Source organism: Lacerta agilis, chromosome 6 (genome assembly GCF_009819535.1).
Source record: "Lacerta agilis isolate rLacAgi1 chromosome 6, rLacAgi1.pri, whole genome shotgun sequence".
In the NCBI taxonomy this organism is placed as follows: Eukaryota; Metazoa; Chordata; class Lepidosauria; order Squamata; family Lacertidae; genus Lacerta; species Lacerta agilis.
Genome location: NC_046317.1, coordinates 45,195,279 through 45,215,778, shown reverse-complemented (window position 1 = coordinate 45,215,778; position 20,500 = coordinate 45,195,279). Strand labels below are relative to the sequence as shown.

Below are 20,500 nucleotides of genomic sequence, written 5' to 3'. Positions count from 1 at the left end.
ATCATTATCCATACAAATTTTAAAAACTTGAGACAGCTCAGAGGGGTTTACACTAAAACATACACTAAAAGTAGATTATACATAAAGACCCATATCAATACTATCGATTTTAACCTTATGTCGTTTAAAGGCCAAAAAAAGAAATTTGGCCACCTCAAAGGTTGTGGTACCAGTAAAATTGTTCACCAAAAGCGAAACCTGACATTCTCTATCTACCAGGCTAAGGTGGCCTAAGAGTGGAGCTATCAGTTTTTGTCTAAGGTCTACATAAAATGGACAGATTTTGTGAATCTTAAGTTTGGCCTCATTGAGGGGCAGTATTTCAATATGAGTAGGAAAATGAGAGTTCCTCTAAACATTTTTTTAGGGGGGAAAAGCACTGTGTATGTACGTATACACACACACACACACACACACACACGTTATACAACATCACTATTGAGCATTCAGTTTGAGTGAAGGTTATATAGCATCACCTGACATTGCCATTATCTGACACTCTTGAGTGTATTTTCCCATCACTTTTCTTACCACAAAAAAATTATGTGGCTGTTTTTTGGAAGTGAATTTATTGTGCCAGAACTTAAGAGCACCAAATCCACTTTAACTGTGCAGTCTGAATTTACTGGTATATGATAGAAACAAAATAAAAAAATTCCTTCCAGTAGCACCTTAGAGACCAACTAAGTTTGTTATTGGTATGAGCTTTCATGTGCATGCACACTTCTTCAGATATCATAGAATCATACCTGCAAAATAGTGACAGTCTGGAAGTAGCCACACTGAGTATAATCACTGAGCTCCGTCTTGAGTTCAGGTAAGACACTCTAGTTTGAAATACAGTGTTTTCTACCCTCCTGTAACCATGAGTTGGGTTGATCCACTAGGAACTCACCTATAGCCAGTGTGGTGTAGTGGTTAAGAGCGGTAGACTCGTAATCTGGGGAACTGGGTTCGCGTCTCCGTTCCTCCACATGCAGCTGCTGGGTGACCTTGGGCTAGTCACACTTCTTTGAAGTCTCTCAGCCTCACTCACCTCACAGAGTGTTTGTTGTGGGGGAGGAAGGGAAAGGAGAATGTTAGCCGCTTTGAGACTCCTTCGGGTAGTGAAAAGTGGGATATCAAATCCAAACTCTTCTTCTTCTTCTTCTTCTTCTTCTTCTTCTTCTTCTTCTTCTTCTTCTTCTTCTATAGGGAGCTTATGAGCAGGTGCCACACAGTTCCCTGGGTAATCCAGCTGTTGACTGTGCCGGCCCTCTTCAGAATCCTCCTGAGAAGCTAATCCCCAAGAGGTGTGCAAGATGTAATCCTTTCCCCCCAATAAGAATAAACGGAGTGCATAAAACATAAATAAGTCCCACTGTCACATGCCATGCATCAGGGTCACTGCTCTCACCTCTTGCTCTCCTAGATTTACGCCCAGTGACATAAACCGGCCAGGCAACGCACTGGTACCTCCAAAGCAACCAACACTCAGGTCTTACAGAGCTCTGAGCGAGTGAGATTAGAGACATTTATGAGTGAGGGCCTTTTTTCTTTCACAAAGCTCCATTGAAATACATAGTAAATCTCTCACCTTAAAAGCAACCTGACAACCAAGCAGAGATCTAAAGAGACAGTGACTAGCCAGCATTACTCTCAGTGAGAATTAGACCCCGGTGGCCCCCTATCTCCCTCCATTCGCTAACTTTTTTCTCATTAGTTTCTCTTTGATTCCCCCCCCACCCATCAGCTTTTTAACATTTCATCCTTTCTTTCTTCCCTCTTCTCCTCCCCCTCCTTCCCATGGTATCATGGCGACATCTCCAAGCCAAGTACTTTTAATTTCGCCTGTGGCCCTTGCTGACACTGTGGATATGCACAGCAAGTTAAATTCCTGCCTGATCAATAAAGCAGAAGCCGTGTGTCCGACCGGTCGATACTTTTTTATCTGTCTTCAGCCCAGTCCTGCTGATGACAGGCCTCTTGCGCATTGCCAAAGACACTCAAGGGCAACCGGGCTTTCAAAAACATGAGCACTTTAAAAATATATATATCATTATCATTATTATTATTTTATTATTATGTTTATAATCCCCTCCAAAAAAACCTCTACTATATCCCTATAGGAAGACGGAAATCAGTTCACAATGTTTGGCCTTTGCTTGAAACATTTTTATGATTTATCTTAATTTTTAATTGAAAAAAACTTGTGAATTAATTGATTTCTGGGGCTTGCCAATTAACATTGTAATTGGGTGCATGATAAATTCTGAGGCAGTGTAATTTTTTATTCTTGTCACCAAGAGGGGCTTGGTGAGGGCAGCCTTTTTTCTGCATGTCCCCTCGCATAGAATGTATTCTACCTCTAAGGTACAGCCTTGCTTACTGCTACCAGCTTCTTCAGAAAGAGATCAGTAACCTATTCAGCTTTGCAAAGTGGGATCTCTCAAAGGCATAAATTCATGCCTGGTAGATCTGAAGGAGAGGGCAGTTCCGTCACAAGGGTCTTTTCCTTCTAGTTTTCCCTTCCCATTCCACAGCATATACCTAATCAATGCTTCCTCCATTCAATTATGGCTTAGAAAAGTGAAAGTCTTGAGCTGTTGCTCCTGAAGTAGTGTTGCCCAGTTGCAACTCTGGGAATATGCATATACTTTTGGATCTTTCAGTGCAATGGGAAATGAGGCAGCCACAGCTTATTCCATCCATTCTTTCTCTGTCTTTGCACACTTGGAGCCCTGCTTGCCACACAGCTGGTGGGTAGAAGAAAGGGGGGCAGAAAGACTATGGCTACTTTGTCTCCCACTTGGAACAAAGCCACCAAAAATATCATTACATAAAATGCAACTCCCAACCAAGGAAGGTGGCTTTGGGCTCCCAAATCTGGAATCATATCACCAGGCTTACCTGCTGAGTAAGACTAATTATTGGAGAGCTAGCAAGAATCCCATTTGGGTTTCTCTCGAATATAGTTTCTTTGAACCTCTTGTAGGGTGGACTAAACTCGGCTCCAATTTTATGAAATATCCTATTATCCTGGATATTATTAAAGCACCTATAAAAATTTGGATGAATATAAATAAAAATAATAAGGATGACCCCTATCAGCATGAGAAATTAACAATATGGGCCAATCCAAAATTAAAAATTGGAAATCAAGTAATAATTTGGCAAAATTGGATGAAAAAAGGTATTTCGACATTGAATCAATTAATTGATGAAAATTATATATTTGTGGAATATAAGACTTTGCAAGTAAAGTATGGATTAACTAGTGAAACACAATGGCAATACATCCAATTGAAACGTATGTTGGAAAGGCAGATTGGCCCTGACGCTATAGTAGCATCGGAAACACCTATGCTGCTACAAGACTTAATATTTGCAACAAAAACAAAAAACTCTACACTTGCACTATATAAAACCCTACTCAACAGGAAGAAATATGATTTAGAATATGATAGACAAAAATGGAGCGAAGAGTTAGGGGTACAGATAACAAATGATATATGGGAGTCAAGTATAAAATCAACAAAAATAGCCTCTATAGATTTACGACTAAGACTTATTCAACAGCAAATAATATTTAGAATCCACTGGACTCCAGCAAAATTATACCAGAAGAAAATAACAAGTGCAGACAACTGCTGGAGATGTGGGAGTAAAAAGGCGAACTTAGTACATATGTTGATTAATTGCCCGATGATAAGATCATTTTGGTGCAAGGTGAGGATATTTATAGCAAGAGTAATAAAAAGGAATTGTTATTTAGGGGAACTGAATTTAATTCTAAATTATATTCCGGAAACGTGGGAGATTTCAGCGGGCGAAAAATATATATGGTTGTACCGTGCTATATTAGAAGCAAAAAAACTTGTTTTGATGAATTGGAAGAGCCGTAAAAAGATTCCATTGAGCAAATGGATTGATAATATGGACAGATTAGCTACATATGAACGAATTACGTGTCATCACAAAATAAGAATGGATAAATATGAAGAAATCTGGAATGAATATTTAAGCGATAAGGTGGACAGTGGTGGGAGGTAGAGGGAGGCGAGAGAGGTGGGGAAACAGTGTTTTAAAAAAAGGTGTAGGCCTAGGTATATCAGTGTATTCAAAATTGAATTGTCAAACTGTGCTATTATTATTATTATGGTGTTTATTGTTTGTGTTTTTGTGGTTGATGTTTGTACTGGGGGAAAAATGATTAAATAAATAAATACTTTGTCTCCCACTTCTTGGAGGTGGTGGGGCTTCAAAATATATGAATATTTTGCAGGACACAACCAGGCAATCCTATCTAAAAATAAGTCTGGCAATGGAGAGAAATAGAGGTGTTGTCAGGGCCTGGTCATTATACTTTGGTAAGGGAATACGCATCACCCTGCTATGTAACATTTGAGTTGGCAGGTGGAGGAGATGCCCATCTTTAAAGTTTAGAGGATGCTTGTGGACCATCACCCAATTGCTCAGGTTAAAGGCCCCTTTCCCAGTCTCATTCATTACCCATTACTCAAAGACCCTGTAGGCAGAACAGAAAGAAGTGGTGAAGAAGGTATACATAAAGAGGAATGGAGAGTCAGGCCTTTACAAGTTTCAACCAACAGAAGACTCGTCAGCTTCTGCATAGTCCAGTGCTGTTAGCTAAAAGGTAAAGGTTACCAGAACGCCACTAGCAAGGAGATAAGGCACCACAAACCTGTGTGTGGCACATCATTGGAGTCCAGCAGAGTCAACAAACTGTGCATAGACCAATCACTAAATCTAATGTGGTTTAGTCTTTGCCTCATCCCTGGTTTATGTTCCATGCAGATGAAGATGAAGATGATTATTATTATTAATTTTGTTTAGGTATCATTTAATTTATTAATGGGGTTTAATTTATTAATGGGTGGGACGTGGGTGGTGCTGTGGTCTAAACCACAGAGCCTAGGGCTTGCTGATCAGAAGGTCGGTGGTTCGAATCCCCACAACGAGGTGAGCTCCCATTGCTCAGACCCAGCTCCTGCCCACCTAGCAGTTTGAAAGCACGTCAAAGTGCAGGTAGATAAATAGGTACCACTCCAGCGGGAAGGTAAACGGCATTTATGTGCGCTGCTCTGGTTCGCCAGAAGCGGCTTAGTCATGCTGGTCACATGACCCGGAAGCTGTACACCAGCTCCCTTGGCCAGTAACGCGAGATGAGTCCCGCAACCCCAGAGTCAGACACAACTGGACCTAATGGTCAGGGGTCCCTTTACCTTTACGTTTAATTTATTAATCATTCCCATATATAAAACAGTTATATAAATTAAAAATATATATATTTCAGTGTATCTGAAGAAGTGTGCATGCACACGAAAGCTCATACCAAGAACAAACTTAGTTGGTCTCTAAGGTGCTACTGGAAGGAATTTTTTATTTTATTTTATACATAAAAATAGTTGACATAATTGCACACATAAAAACAATTTTATACAAAACAATTATAAATATAAATAAGGGATTAAAACAACAGCTGTGTTCACATACATAAGATCAATTCAGATCACAACCTGGATAAAGATTTTGGAAGGTTTATTGAAAGAGGAGCATCTTATGCAGGCATTGAAAAGGCAAAAAGAAGGATGGGCAACCCAGTCAGATGGGTGGAGTACAAATAATAAAAATATTATTAAAAAATATTATTACCTGTCTGGTATGCAGTGGGAGGGAGTTCCAAAGGATAGGTGTCATTACACTAAAGGCCTGATTCTGGCATTGTACAGAACAGACCTCCTGATAGGATTCCCTCTTCTTCAGAAAACAGTAATTGGGTATGTAAGGAACGAGGCAATCTTTTAGGCATCTTGGTATTTGTACACCAATACCAGCACCTTGAACCCATCTCAGTAGCTAATTGGCAGCCAGTGTACATACAGGTGTACATGCAGTCAATAGGTTTTACATTGATTGCTTCAGCCTTTGAAGGCATCCTGCTTTCAGTGGGGAAATTGACAGTTATGCTGTAGTTAGCTACTGTGCCTTTATTCATGAATATGTCAGCCTCTCCCCAGACTTATGCTCATATCGTCAACTTTCATGCTTCTCCATTTTCTTGGGTACAGGTATGCTACCTTTAGAGTGGTGTATGCCCAAAAGAGTGTAAGTGAATGTTTCTTTTTCAAAAGAAAAGGCCAAGTAATTTTTACTTTGTGTTGAGTGTGGCCATCTTTTCTACAAACTCTTCAGCTATGCCTCTGTCAACATCCTGGCCCTGCTCCTGTGGTTTTGACAGGATCCTGATACACAAAATTTGCAGAGGAAAAGCTTTTTCTGGTATAGATATAAGTTGTTGGAGGAGCTTCACCTCCTTAATTGCTGTGTCACAGGCTTCTATTATAAGCACAGGAGCAAGAGGAGTTTGTTTTTTAAGGGTGGCAAGTTGTTTTGTGGTGTGATTTCAAACTTATGTTCTTGAAAAAGGAGCAGGTGGTGCTGTGGTCTAAACCACTAAGCCTCTTGGGCTTGCTGATCAGAAGGTCGGCAGTTCAAGTCAGCACGATGGGGTGAGCTTCTGATGCTCTGTCGCAGCTCCTGCCAACCTAGCTGTTTTGAAAGCATACCAGTGTGAGTACATAAATAGACGAGAAGGTAAATGGTTTCTTTGCGCTCTGGCACTTGTCACAGTGTCCCGTTACACCATGCTGGCCACATTACCCAGAAAGCTGTCTGAGGACAAACTCCAGCTCCCTTGGCCTGAAGCGAGATGAGCGCTGCATCTCATAGTCAAGTTTGACTGGAAACCATCCAGGGGTCCTTTACCTGTACCTTTACCTTGGCAAACTGAATTCGTGCCCTGCCATATTTGCTATTGAGATGGGTCAGAGACCTGATTGTGACATTAGTGAAAATGGAGACATGGTGTGGTATTCAACTAAGTGTTATTCACAGAAGACCCATTTAAATTAATGAACATGATTAAGTTTGGTCCATTAATTTCAATGTGTCTACTCTGAATAAAATTTAGTTGAATACTACCCATGTCCTCTTTTGTTGCACCTCTTTGGTACTGGGACATTGAAGCTTGGCCTAACTTTGTGGCTGAGATTCTGAATGTGACTGAGCTTGAACTAGGCCTCTGAACACAAAAGTTCAAGCTCCACCACATTCTCCCTCTATGACGTTAAGTGGATCTGGCAACTCATCTGGGCCTCTGTTCCCCATGTGTATAGAAAGGTTAATAGAGGTTGTAATTTTAAATTTGTCAGTGATTGTGAGGCCACTTGGACATTTAGTTGTTGAAGGGTGTGCCATATGATGAGCAGGTAAGCTAACAAAGTGAACCCAGGTGCCCTGGTGAAGGGCAGAGTAGGGAGAAACATGGGCAGCAGAGTAGATTGGGCAACTAAACTCATGGAAAATGTCTAAGTCTTTTCCCCTGCAAGCAAAATTCAACTGTAGGCCAGTCTTTATGGTGGATTAAAGCTACCAGCTGGAGGATAATTATTCCCCCATTACAGCTACAGTAACAAAGATCTATCTCCACATTCCCTTCCTCCCTGGCTTGTACAGTATCTTGTCTTTATTCGTCAGACTGGCTTTTTGTTTCCCCCCTCCTGTCGTTTTCCGGGAAGAGTTAAGGAGCTGAATTTGTTGGGTTTCAACCCATAAGGAAAGGCAAAACAGAGCAGAAACCAAAATATAGCCATTTGGTTAAAAGAAAACACACACCCATGTTTCCCTTTATTTTATCACTGAGTTGATCTTATGGTGCAAGTGATTGCTTCATGGATTCTTGTCCTGAAGCTGCTGTGTACAAATTGGAGATTACTGGCTATCGTGAGCTTGTGCAAGTGTTATTTTGTATGGGGTTTCCCCCACTGATAAATATAGTGCAGGCTAATGGTCACTGATCATCCTGATTTACATATTCTTGGTTAGAGATGTAACAAGAAGGCAAGAGATCACTATGGCCTGATTTTAATGTGGGCAAGTCAATTGCTTGTACTGTATTGGAGTTTGGCTGTTTCAGCAGATGTACCATTTTTACCCTGCTGCTGATTTGGGGAAGTGCCAAGATGAGTCTCTTGGGGCTAGCATTTGCTTAGCATGGAGTGCCAAGCTTTTTAAAGTCTACCCCATTGTGCAAGCAGAAATCCTTGTGCTGATGGAATGAGTTAGTTGGATACCTATGGCTGTACACCATGAAAATATAACAGGGAAGGATAGCAGGCCGGAAAGGGAAGGGTTGTTGCTCAGTAGAGGAACACATGCCTTCTGTGCAGTAGGTTACAGGTTCAATTCCCGGTATCTCCAGTAAGAGCTGAGAAAATATTCCTGTCAGAAATCCTAGAAAGCTGCTGCCAGTCAAAATAGAGTCTGTACTGTCTGTATCAGTACAGAGCTAGATGGGCCAATGATCTGACTCAGCATGACAGCTTCCCATCTTCCTATGATTTTTTTTTTTTTTAAAAAAAATACAGATTGCTGTCAGATTTTTAAATACTACCTGCATTCATGAAGGCTATAAATGAACTTATTTTATATGGAAGTTTGTGTCAAAGCAATGGAACCAACCAACAAAACTCCATGTTCTCTGCTAGTGTCCCCGGTTTCAATTAGGTTTGAAGCACATCCATTATCAGACTATAAGCCAGTATGATCAACAATTTTACATGCTCATGTCATCCTCAGATTTTATTTGGGCTTCTGGGAGGCTGGAGTGAAGAAAAGTAAAAACAGACTTTTATACCACTTTATGTTTTATCTAAAAGTGGCAGTGTGCAGACTCACTGTACTTATCCCCATTTGGCAAGCAATATTTTTCTCTCATGTTGTTGGAACATTTTCCCAGTCACTACTAGCCAATATAGGCCACACACACACGAACAACGAATCCCTGCTTCCTTCATGTTGAGCCTTCCCATGGAACAGTCACTGATTAAAAGTGACATTTAAAATTTCCGGTTTACTTTTTCACTGCCTCTGTTTATTGCCTCTCCCCCTCCTTCCTGCACACACACACACACACACGCGCGATATGGTTGAAGCCAGCTCACTGCCCCTATTCCATTGTAGTACCTTTTGCTATTGGATGTCATTGTGTAAGCAGTGCATTCCAAGGCAAAATGTTGTTATTCCAAAAGGAATTGTTATCAAGAGGCTTAATTTTAAACGCCTCTAAAACCAATAAGGCAGACTGCTATTAAGATGCTGAATGAGGTTTCAAGAGTTTCACTCACTCACTTGGTGTCAGCTGGAGCTAGGAAAGCTCATGACCTCTTTAAAGCAGATGCCTCAGAATAACCCTCAGACTGCCCGGTGAAACGACTCGCTTAACACTGGGAGAGACAAGGTGTGAATGTCCATGTTCTATGCATATTTATCATAATTTAGATATCAGGAATGGTTTTATACTGAATTAGACTAGTGGTCCATTTGGCCCAGTAGTGTCAACTGGCTGCTCTTCAGAAAGATCAAGTGGGGCCTCTACAAGTAGAGCCATCAGATGTCAGGCAAGACTTGGGAAGGGAGTTCATAGTCGTGTATCTCTAAATAGCCGGGACTCTTGTGCCATTGACAATTTAGAACACACTTTTAACTAGTTTGCAGAAAAGCAATCAAATTAATGTGTTTTTTTAACAGCAGAAAATGAGGTCCACTCTAGATTGGAGTACTAAAAACTACATTTATTGCATGAAAGAGAACAAGTAAGATGATGACTTATGTGGACCAAGTGGTGATCATAGAAGCAGAAATTGCAACCCCCCCCCCCGGTTAAATATTCAAGAGGATAATAGATTGTTGAGTTATTGTGTAACTCCCATTCATTTCCATGTGGTTTCTGTTGGAGAACTTCCCAGTTGACTTGCTCTTTGCCAAATATTAAATTACTCTTTGCAATCAGAGTGTTCAGGATCAGTTGTGTTACAAACTCAGTAAAATTGTGATCCTATGGTGTAAGGTTCTCAGTTGTTGCTCGTGAGTAACCAAGCCGACTCTGTCGTTCCTTTTTTAAAGTTCTTTATTGTGCAGTGATTTACAGTGCAGAGCATAAGGTTCACGTCTGTCTCCTCCTCAGTCAGAGTCCGGGAATGACCCCTGCTGGTTCTTTGACCAGCATAAAAGCCGTGGTATGCAGAACCCCCGCCTACCACCCCTGCACCGACCCACTCTGCGCAAGTGGGGCGACGGAAGAGTTGCGCCTTCCCCTGCCTTAGCTTGGTGCAATGGCTCTTCTACCTTACCAGAGCCCTGATTCCCACTTCCGCGATCAGCTTCCCCCTCCCCACTAGAGGGATCACTGATTCCCCCACTGGACGATGAGGAATTGCTCAACATATGAGGCGTGGGCTCGCAATACTGAGAAAGCCCTAACACCTCTCCACTCTGGGACGAGGCAGTTCCCTGACAGCTGGCTTTGGAATGACATCCCCAGGGGTCATAGGATACAGCAGACCTTCTCCACCATTGGTTAGAGAGGGAGGTCTGCCATCAGAGAGGGACCCCAGAATGCTTCCTTATAGTGGTGGCAGAGAGCTCTGCTGCTGGTACTCCAGTAACAGAAAGAACAAGGGTGTGGGTTTCCTGGGCACATTGGGGGAAGCTTTGGATGCAGTGGATTTAAAGCCCCCTACTGGGCATGCCCTTGGAACAGGAAATAATGATTTCCCTCCCATTAGAGTCTATTGTGGGGGGTGGCTTTCCCCACCCTCTGCTGATGTGAGCCCCTGGTGTTTCTTCTTCCCCTCCCCAGTAGGATTGCTTTGTAAATATGTGCTTCTGCTTCATAACAGATGTGTTTGCAACATAGCCAAATGCTGACACATATATTTGTGTGTAGAAAGTGGATCAACATGGAAACATTAATTTTTCTTAGAAATATGCAAAGCCCCAAGAACGAAAATCTTACCCACAAACTCCCCCTTAGCCTCATTAGGGGATGATAGCTATTCCCCATCTGTTAATTCCTGCCTCTTTGTGATCTGCTGCTACCTAAAAGGGGCAAGTAAGTTGTGCTATCATAATGAACTGGATAAACAATTCCCCAAACAGATTAAAACTAACTGTAACTTGTAAAGGGTGGGAGGATGGGGGGTATGTAGTAATTATATTTTATTAGCTAGCAAAGCACCATTTTTTGCTTTCAAAGGATAATTCTATGTAAATCATCTTAATTAGAAGTGTCAGACAAACCTGTGAAGATCATAGTTAGCAAGTAATTTCCTATGTATGGGTTATAATTTAAACCACATGGATCGCTCGCTGTGTGGCAATATGCTGGCCATGAAATAATGTGGGGAGTGTCGGTTGAGGTTATTACTATGTAAATGTGTGATCATTTCAGACCGCTCCTGACTTGCTTAGTGATTAAAGAGAATTCTGAGGTCTCCAAAGATTGTGCTCTTTGCAAGGGCCTGGAGCAGGAAACTTTAAAAGGTGCTGGAAAGTGTTTGAACTTTAAAGGTCGTGATTTCCCTTTTACCATTTTTAATTTGCCACCACTGTTTATGGGAAGGAAGGTTGCTCTTTGCTTATGGCCTCTCACTTTCCCAACCATCAGGCTAGCAATTAATGATTTGCTCTCAGAAGAACTGGACAAGAGAGAGTGTTGCCGCTTCACACAATACATTTACCTATGCACATAATTTACCTGTGTGTTTAAAAACACAACCTCTGACTTGGTTCTTTAATCCCAGAAGAAAAGGCTGAAATGGAGGTGTCAGCCTGTTCCGGGTTTTGTGTCCTTATAATGAAGCAACAGATAGGCAATACTGTACTTTTAGGAAGAATGGTCCCTTGGCCTGACCTGGTAAGACTATATTAATGCACTGAAATGACACCCACAAAAATCACATTCTAATTCTCTAGATGAATTAATCTGGACTAGTTACCACTAGTTAAATGATCTTCAGCATGTGCTTTTACTACTGAGAGTAGAATCAGAAGCACTTATACTCCTCCTCAAATATTGTCAACTTGCTTTGTAATATTTAACTGTGCTCATCATCTTGAGGCCCTTCTTTGTCTGCCCTCTTGTGTACACAAGAGGCCTGGAGGGTGGCAACACAGGAACGGGCCTTTTTTGCGGTGGCTCCCTGTTTGTGGAGTGCTCCCCACAGGAAGACTCACCTGGCACCAGGCAAAAGCTTTGGCCTTTTAACTATCTGTGGGATGTTTTTAATGTATTTCTCTTTCCTTTTGGTTTTCATGTATCCATGTGGGGTGTAATGTCTGTCTGTTTGTTTGTCCATTCATTTGTAAGTTGCTTTGGGTTGCCCTGGGCATGTTGAAGCAACTAATAAATTCAATAAATAAAAATAAGAATCATTCATTTCCTCACTGCATCATGGAAAGGAAGAATTGGTTAAAAACCATAAAGCCTATTTAACTGCCAACATCATAGGAACCACATTCCCTTCTTGGCAGTGCTCCGAGAGCCACATGTCAGTGTTGGTCAGGGCGAGAGGCAAAAGTGGGCAGAGCAATAAAAGTGAAGGTAACTTCTGTATGGTAGGCTAGTTTCTTTACACTCACACATCTCTCTCTGTCCTCCATCCAGCTAAGCAAAAGCCCTCAAGGAAGGTGCAAAGCAAGGCTGGTGAGGGGTGTGTCTCAGCAGGATGTATAACCTGGGGAGAGTCCTGAGGGCTATAGAGAGAGGAATGGTGGGCCACCATTGTTCCCCTGCCCTGAGGAGAAGAGTATGGTGTCTCCATGATTACAAATTTAAAAAACCCCTTTTGACAATCATTTAGTAAGAATGGGTTAGAAAGAAAGAAAAGAGTACAAAGAGAGCAAAACTAACTGGAGGGGAATGACGTTAAGTAATGGGCAATCTAACACTGGCTTATGCTGGCCAGGGTTTTTTCCCTTTTTTTGTTCGGGTGGCTCCTACTTTTTTTAATCTCCGCTTTGGCTTCCGTGGGAAATAATTGGTTTCAAGGCAGGCATAGTTGAGGGACCCAATCCTGGTGCTTCCCAGGGGAATGAAAGAGCTGTGAACCTGGCACACCCATGACCGCCTCTGACTCAGCCCCAGAGCACCCAGTTTGGGGGGCTCCCCACAGTGGAAACATCTCCAGTGAATCTGGGGGTTGGGATTGCTCTCCAGATAGGTAAATATCTGCAGTGCAACTATGCAATCCCAGGTGATTCTTTTCATTCTATCACATGGCAACACACACAACATACTTCCCTTTTGATAAGGAATTGGATAACTTGGCCTCCTACCTCCATGAAGTGTGCACAAAAGACCAGCTTTTTGTCAGTGACCCCAAAGAGTTGCATTGGTTGCTATTGAGAAGGGAGGTAGAATTGAGGTGGAGATGACTTTTGGTCTTCAATTTTTTAGGGGTCTGTGATTGTGACAAAGAAGCAGTGGTGGCATGGGAAGCTTTGCAGTCCCCAGGAGCCAACACCTTCAAAATACCCTCCTCACTTCGTTTTTCTACACCCAGCCATCTGCCAACAAAAGGCAGATTAAAGCTAGCCAAATTCAATTTCTACTCACTGCTGCCACAGCTCGACATCTGGGGCTAAAGTGTCCCCGACAAAGCGAACATGACAGCCACATTGCTTTTTTGTCACATCCAGTAGCATGTTGATCTTCTAAAAGTCTCATAAAAATTTATTGATGTCTCCCATATTGCTGTGATTGGGAAGAAAAGTGTGTGTGTGTGTGTGTGTGTGTGTGTGTGTTAATGCTTCTAGAATAGATCTGATTTGATATGTCTTGTTCTATTGTCAGCATCTGTTTAGCAAGGCTTTTTAATACTTTCTGGCTGCCGATCAGTCATCCCTAGCTTGGGATGCCGACTTGCATACAAATTTTATTATTAAGTACAATTCCTTCTCTCCCCACTATCCTCCCCCCACCACCACCCTCCCCTCTACCTATCCACCCATCCATCCATCAACCCCCCCAAGGCTAAGAAGAGGGACCTCCAGCTGTGGGAGCCCTGCAAGCGCAAGACATCAGCTTGGGTAACATATTTCAGAGCCCCATTTTTGCCTGTTGCAGGTGCTTTGTATCAGTAAATCGAATCATGGGGAAATCATTTATTTCCTAATGCTGTTTGTGGCATGTTAGCTGGAGAATTTACATGAGAGAGATTACTTTAATAACCAAAAAAATTACAGTGCGGGGTCTCCCCGCCCCGTCGCCTTTGATATGTAATTGTTTCAAATTTAACCTGTCTGGAGTGAGGGTGAAAGGCATTATTAAATCTGAAGCATCTTGCTCCAGGGAGGGCGGGGAGGGGGAGGATCACCCTAGTGTGAACCTCCTTCCAGCCGTTAAATAGAAATGGAGTGAAATTAACAAATCAACCAAGCAGAGAGAGAGAGAAGGAATTCCTACAGCCTGGAGAAAGGCCCTTCTAATTTTAGTAATTTGTCTCTCTTTTCTCTGCTCCACATTCTCCTCCTGTGACCCAGTCCTGTGTGATACCTAATGCTCTTCATTCCTGCTAGTGTCTCTGTACATTAATTTTGTTCGAGGGCTGAGATCCTTACTGGACCAAGGGTCTCAGGGAAAATGTGAACTGCAGAGAAATGTAACCATTTATATTTAGAAATGTAATTCCTTATCAGGTATCCTCTGACTAATAGGGACTGTAATCAGTCACAGAGCAACAAGGCAGTGTATATGAATGACTGCACCCAGACAGGGTTATACCAGGAAGGTGCCTGTCACATCAGCGTCCCACAGGACGCTAACTTCGCAGCAGGATTTCTGGTCAAACAAGGTGGCAAGTGCTTATAGTAGAATTTTCAACCAGTTTCTGTGTCCCATAAGCAGTAGGAGCAGGTGATAATGCTTTGTGAGACAACTTATCCACAGCACAACTAACTGCTTTTCTGTATGGCAAGTAGGTCTCTTAATGGTTTCCCAAATCATCTGGGGGGTTTTCCAGCACACTTTGGTTTCAGTTTCACCCCTTTACCTGCCTCTCCTAGACTGGGCTGTGGTTTCATCCAAGATCCTGTCTTACCCAACATGGCCAGTTCAAGAAGTCATCAGGGTTGGGAATTTGCCAGGGCCCAGAACCAGTAAGGGGACAACTAACTGAAAGTGAATGCCACCACTTTGACTGTCATTTGCTACTAGGATTGACTAGGTTTGGAAGGGACACTAGAGCAAACCCTTAACTAAGTTGAGATTTTTGTTTTTTTTAAGAATCTGGCTGAGATTTGCCAAGTGTGTATGCCATTACTTCTGACTAGTTTGCATGCCTTGCTTCCTTCTGCTCTCCAGGGCTGTGCTTTAGTTCTCCCCACACCCTCAACAGCTTAATCAGGGTACCATGGAGCTCCCTTTGTGCATTCACTCTGCAATGTGGTAAAGTGCTACCCATAGCTCCAATCACTAGGTAATACCACTGCTACCCTGCCTATGAGTCTTCTTTAAGCTAGTGGGTGAGCAGGCTTTGATCTTGGGAATGGGGGAATTGCCAGCAAACTCACTCCACTTGCCACTGGATGCCAGAGTCAGCCTAACCTCTTCTTATTCCCCGTTGGCACAAATCTCTGGAGTAAGTTACCTATCAGCCTGGCTCATGGGTCAGTGGAGTCACTGCTGCAACTACAGCTGGGCTGCTCACAATGGCAGGTCATGAGGGGAGGATAATTGGCTTTGGAACACCCTGTTTTGGGGCTTTCTTCTGGCCTCCATCAGTGTGGAAGAGGGGACAGCATGAGACAGACCACATATACAGAAGCCTCGATAGATGTGGTATTCGGGGGCAATGGTTGCTTTGCTTAGGTGAGAGGAAAGTGGCAGGATCTACTCTTGGGTTCCTATCAGACAAATTTAAGTTAAGAGAAAGCACTGCTGTGGGGGAATGCTTGAGGTATGTCTATCCAATCTTTGAGCAATGGAATATTTGGTGTAAGAAGAGTTGTGAATGGATGTGTAGTGGTTTGGGCAGGCCATTGTAACACGGGGATGAGAAACCTCCAAAACACCATGCCTCAGAACCAGATAACGGAGGTCTTTGCAGCCCATGCTCCAACCTAATGGTGTGCCAGCTGCCTCACTCCATGCTCTGCTTCCAGTTTGGTTGCCTCCCTCCCTCCGATCTTGCTGTCCCTCATTCTCCTCTGCAAAAATGAATGAGGAGATACAAAGAGAACGAGGAGAGTTATTAAATGGTCCTTGTCCAAGTTGCCCAAAAAGTCTCCAGAAGCTGGAGCCAGTCCAGTTAAATGGCCATGGTTTCAAATTGCAACACTATGCATTTCTTCTGTTTATGATACTTAATGGTGTATTTTCCCATAGAGCCAGACCTGCCTCCCTAGTAGACATGGAAAGCTTTATTATGCTACAAGAATTATGTGGATGTAAAAGGCAGATGCACTTCAGAGCTTCTGTGATACCTAGAGTATGATTTTGGATACAGGAAGTCAAAGTTATATCCTTGCTCAGCTTCAAAGTTGACAGGGTAGCACTGAGTGTCACTGTCTCTCAGTCTAATCTGCCTCACAGGTTTTTTGTGAGAACACCAATCCTGCTCTAGGATTCAAATGTAATATAGAAATAATAGGGATAGGAAGTTGGGTGCAGCGTGGTGGTGATGGCCTTCTGTGTGGAAAGTGAATTCCTAGTTGTCTGGATCTCATTACAGCACCAAGCCCCCCCAAAAGGTCTGAAAAGTCTTACCTTGTAGAATTTATCTGCCCACTTTCAGTATGGTACTGATACTCTTCTTTTCTCTCTTGACAGTAAGAACTCTATATTGAAGGATGTCATGGCTCCAGGTACTCCCAAGGTAAGTGAGCCAACTTTGGTCACATATTGTTTTCCAATATCCTCCATGCCCCTACAAACACTCTGTTTCTTGGTCCAATTTGATCTTCCTTTCATAATCTTCATAACAGTATGTGGTATCAAACAGTTGTCTCGTCCTGTACGCAGACCCTGAAGTTCCCTGGGCAGGGGACAGTCACTTAAGTCTTTATTTCTGCATCCCTCTTTATATTAGTGCCTCAATACGTAATGGGCATGCTTATAACCCATTGCAAAACCATTTCAGCATTCTAAATACTTCCAGGTTTTACTAGAATTGGCCTTTGGGTCCCTGCAATTGGAAATTAAATCATCACATTGGGTGCTCTGGAAGCAAAGACACTAGTTTCGTGAAGTGGGTGTCTGCAGCAATTCTATCTCCTCTGTCTCCAACCTCCATTTGTAATGTGTTAGGGGTGGGATGTGCTTAGCTGTGGCTAAACAAATGTGTATGTGGTGGCAAATGCAGGGTCATTGCTGAATAATGTAGGAAGTGGCCCTTAGGTCCAAGCAGAAAAACTTTGTAGGTTATTGTGGCACCTGCTGTCATAGGCTACTAGTAATGTGTGCGCCACACCTTATACAGTGTGGTCTTAGTGCTACTCCGGCAGATCATGAGCTGCTGTTCCTGATCCAGAAACAAACATACACAGCAGAAGCAGGCATGCAAGTAAAAGGGAACACATCAATTAAAAATCAAGAATCTTCATATTCGCCTTTGTATCTCACAAGGGAGTAGGAAAGAGCAGCATGAAAAGCAGCTCTTGTACTGTGCATTTTGGTTGTGCTCATTGCTGGATGGTGATAACTCATCTGTCCCAAACACCAAGCCTGAGGAGGCGTTCAATAGGCAGATTAGTTGTTTGGAAGTAAATATAGAGAGTTAGAGACAGTCACCAGATAAGGAAGAAAAAGGCCTTTTCTCCCAGCAGGGATTGAGCCTTTGAAGCTTCAAGCAACAAAGAATCCCATTTGCTTTGAGTGAAGGGATTAAGGCAGGATAGTTGAGGGGTCCTGTGTAACGAAGATCACTTGTCTGCTGTCGCCACATGGCGTCCCCCTCCCTTCACTCTCCCACCATCACCTAAGAACGTTAAGAAGAGGGGGCTTTTGAATTCTTCTTACAGCCTCTTGGCCTCAGAATTGTTATTCTCAAGTGGCACTTGCTTGAAGAACAGGCCTGCGTGTTGCAAAAGATGCTGCGCTTCTCACTTAATAGCTATATTAAGTGTAAGTCTGCCTTGGTGTTCAGCTGGTGGGTCAAGATTCACTATCAAGTCATGGGCTGATCTGAGGTGGGTTGTATCAGCAGTGCTACCACCATTTAAGTATATGGTGAAAAATAAATAAATAAATGGTCCTTAAATATATGTTTAGCTTAAAAGTGGGTGCTGGGTCTGAAAAGGATGAAGAGTAGTGGTCTGGAAACACCATTCACCTTCCTCCTCAACCCCTGGTTTGCTGGGATTCTCTATGGTTATTTAGTGGGAAGATAAGTGAGTCCCACTCACATGTTCCAGGAAAGAATCTTGACATTGAAATAAAACCTGCAAATTGCCCCGGAACGATCAAAGATGCCAAAAATTGTGCAAAGGAAATAGGCAAATTTAATAAATTTCACATTTTATGTAGGCTTGCACATTTTGGATTTTAATTTTCAAAATGGGATTCCTGCCCCTGCCCCCGTACTGCTGCCACTAACAGTTGACTAAAATAAATGCTTGGGTGCAAGTTTTGAGATACAAGGATTATTTGTTGAAGATGCAGTACCATAATGTTTGGTGGGTGCTAAATGCTTGGGTTTAAGAAATGTTAGGATTTAATTAGAACTGGTATGTTAGGACTGATAATAGCCAGACTCATGTGTAACACCTGGAATCTTGTGCAGCCAATTGGGGTCGCGTGTAACAGTGCATTGAAGTTTAAAAAGAAGAGAGGGAAGGGATGGCAGGGAATTCTGATGCTGCGTTACTGTTTCTGGCGGTCTGCCTGACCACTAACTTCCTCTGAGGAGGAAGAGTTTGATGAAGCTGTTTCCAAATATCTCACAGTGGATAGATTCTTTACTGAATTTTCTCTGTACTTTAAGCCAGAAAGGGTACTATTTACCTAGATTCCTCCATCAGTGTTCCTGAATCCCTAGTAACAGCTTTGCCATGTACTTCTGTGATGACCTTGGGGAAATCACATAATACCTCAGGGCTTCATCTCTAAAAGTGATAGACGATAAAAGATTAATAATTAAATCTGCTCATTGTGGCTGTAGGGGAGAGGGAGAGACCAGAGAACTGTCCATGTATATTTGAAATATGTCAGCACTTAGGGCTGGTATTCATGTGGGAGAAAGACTGGGAAAAAGATTGGGTAGTTGTAATTAAGTTTGGAAACATATCCACTAAGGCTGTGATCCTAAGTATACTTTATTGGAAGTGAGCATTATTGAAATCAATGAGACTTACTTCCAATCACATGGATTTAAGAACAGAATTCCTTCCTTCCTATCAACCAACAAACCAAATTCCACATATTGAAAACTCACAGGAGACATGGAAGACTCTCTGGTGCTGGTTTTTAAAAAGTACCAGTAGTTCGAACATAACCATATAGAGTGTGCGACGGATGATCTGTGTGCGCTAGGCAGAAATGAGGTATAGTTCTGACTTCTGTGTCCAAAGCTGAGTGGAAAATAGTACCAAGAAATACCTTTTTTGAGATACAAGAAGGATGCCATACTTCAGTAGTAGAACACATATTTTGCATGTAAAATGTTCCAGATTCATTCTCTGGCATGGATGGCAATGAACCACTAGCAGTAGACAATGGCGGAGCGTAAGCCAGCGCTACCTGGGATGGGTGCGTGGGGCGTGCCCCCCAGGGGGGCGGGGCACAGAGGGCGGCCTCCCATGTGCCAGTGTCCAGGGGATAAGAGGGACATGGAAGCTGCCACCTACTCTCCTCCACTGGGTCAGGCCTGACCCAGGGGCAGACCTGTGGCCAGGCACGAGCGCAGCAGCCAAGGCGCAGCTCCTTCTCATGTGGAGCCAGGCTCCAATGAAGGAGATAGATAGATAGATAGATAGATAGATAGATAGATAGATAGATAATACTTTATTCGGCTATAAGCCCACAAGGTAAAACAAATCAATAAATAAAACAGCATTTTACATTTTAAAATATCAACTAAAATATTTCAGCGCATAATCTCCTTCGCATTACTTACAATCTCTAGATGTACCGTATTATGGCCTTGAAGATAAAGATGGTGCATAGAGTGAAGGAGCCTGCAGTGGGGGTGCCCGTTTGCACTCAGGGCCACCCCCCCCCCATGCTACGCCTATGCCAGGCACAGCACTTTAAAGTGAAGACCTGTGCCTGGGAAGATTGGGGCAAATAAGTGTGGACAAGCCCAGAGAGCAAAGTTATTGGGATTCCTTGCATGGCAATATGCTAGCATGGTCAAGTCTTTGCCTTCCCCAGCTTTCATTGAGGCATGGAGAACTGTCCTCTGGTGTAACTCAAACAGTGGTTCAAATTGCCAGAAGTCAGGAAGTTGAAGTTGGCTTTCCTCCTTAAGCATTTATCTACAGTATTAAGTGCTGCTGTGGCTTCCTGAAGACAGACAGACAAAGGAGCCAGTGGGAGTATGTGAGTTTTACTGGGCATTGGGAAAGTGTCAGAGAATAAAAGATGCTGGTGGTGTTCGCGTCTTGAGATGCTGAGACCACTGGTGCTGTTACAAAGCACAGCAAAAGCTGGTATCACTCA

General features: G+C 42.8%; 1 protein-coding gene across 6 annotated transcripts in view; it reads left to right on the top strand.

The window, feature by feature from the left end:
- The window catches only part of RNF220 (ring finger protein 220), a 335,093-nt gene that overhangs the window by 216,574 nt on the left and 98,019 nt on the right, over positions 1 to 20,500 (top strand). For 5 of the 6 annotated variants that reach the window (XM_033152320.1, XM_033152322.1, XM_033152324.1 and 2 more), the window contains 2 exons: positions 13,876 to 13,932; positions 16,673 to 16,718. In XM_033152320.1, coding sequence (XP_033008211.1) covers positions 13,876 to 13,932; positions 16,673 to 16,718 — 103 coding nt within the window. The remainder of the gene's footprint in view (positions 1 to 13,875; positions 13,933 to 16,672; positions 16,719 to 20,500) is intronic. The other variant, XM_033152321.1, reaches the window with a different exon arrangement.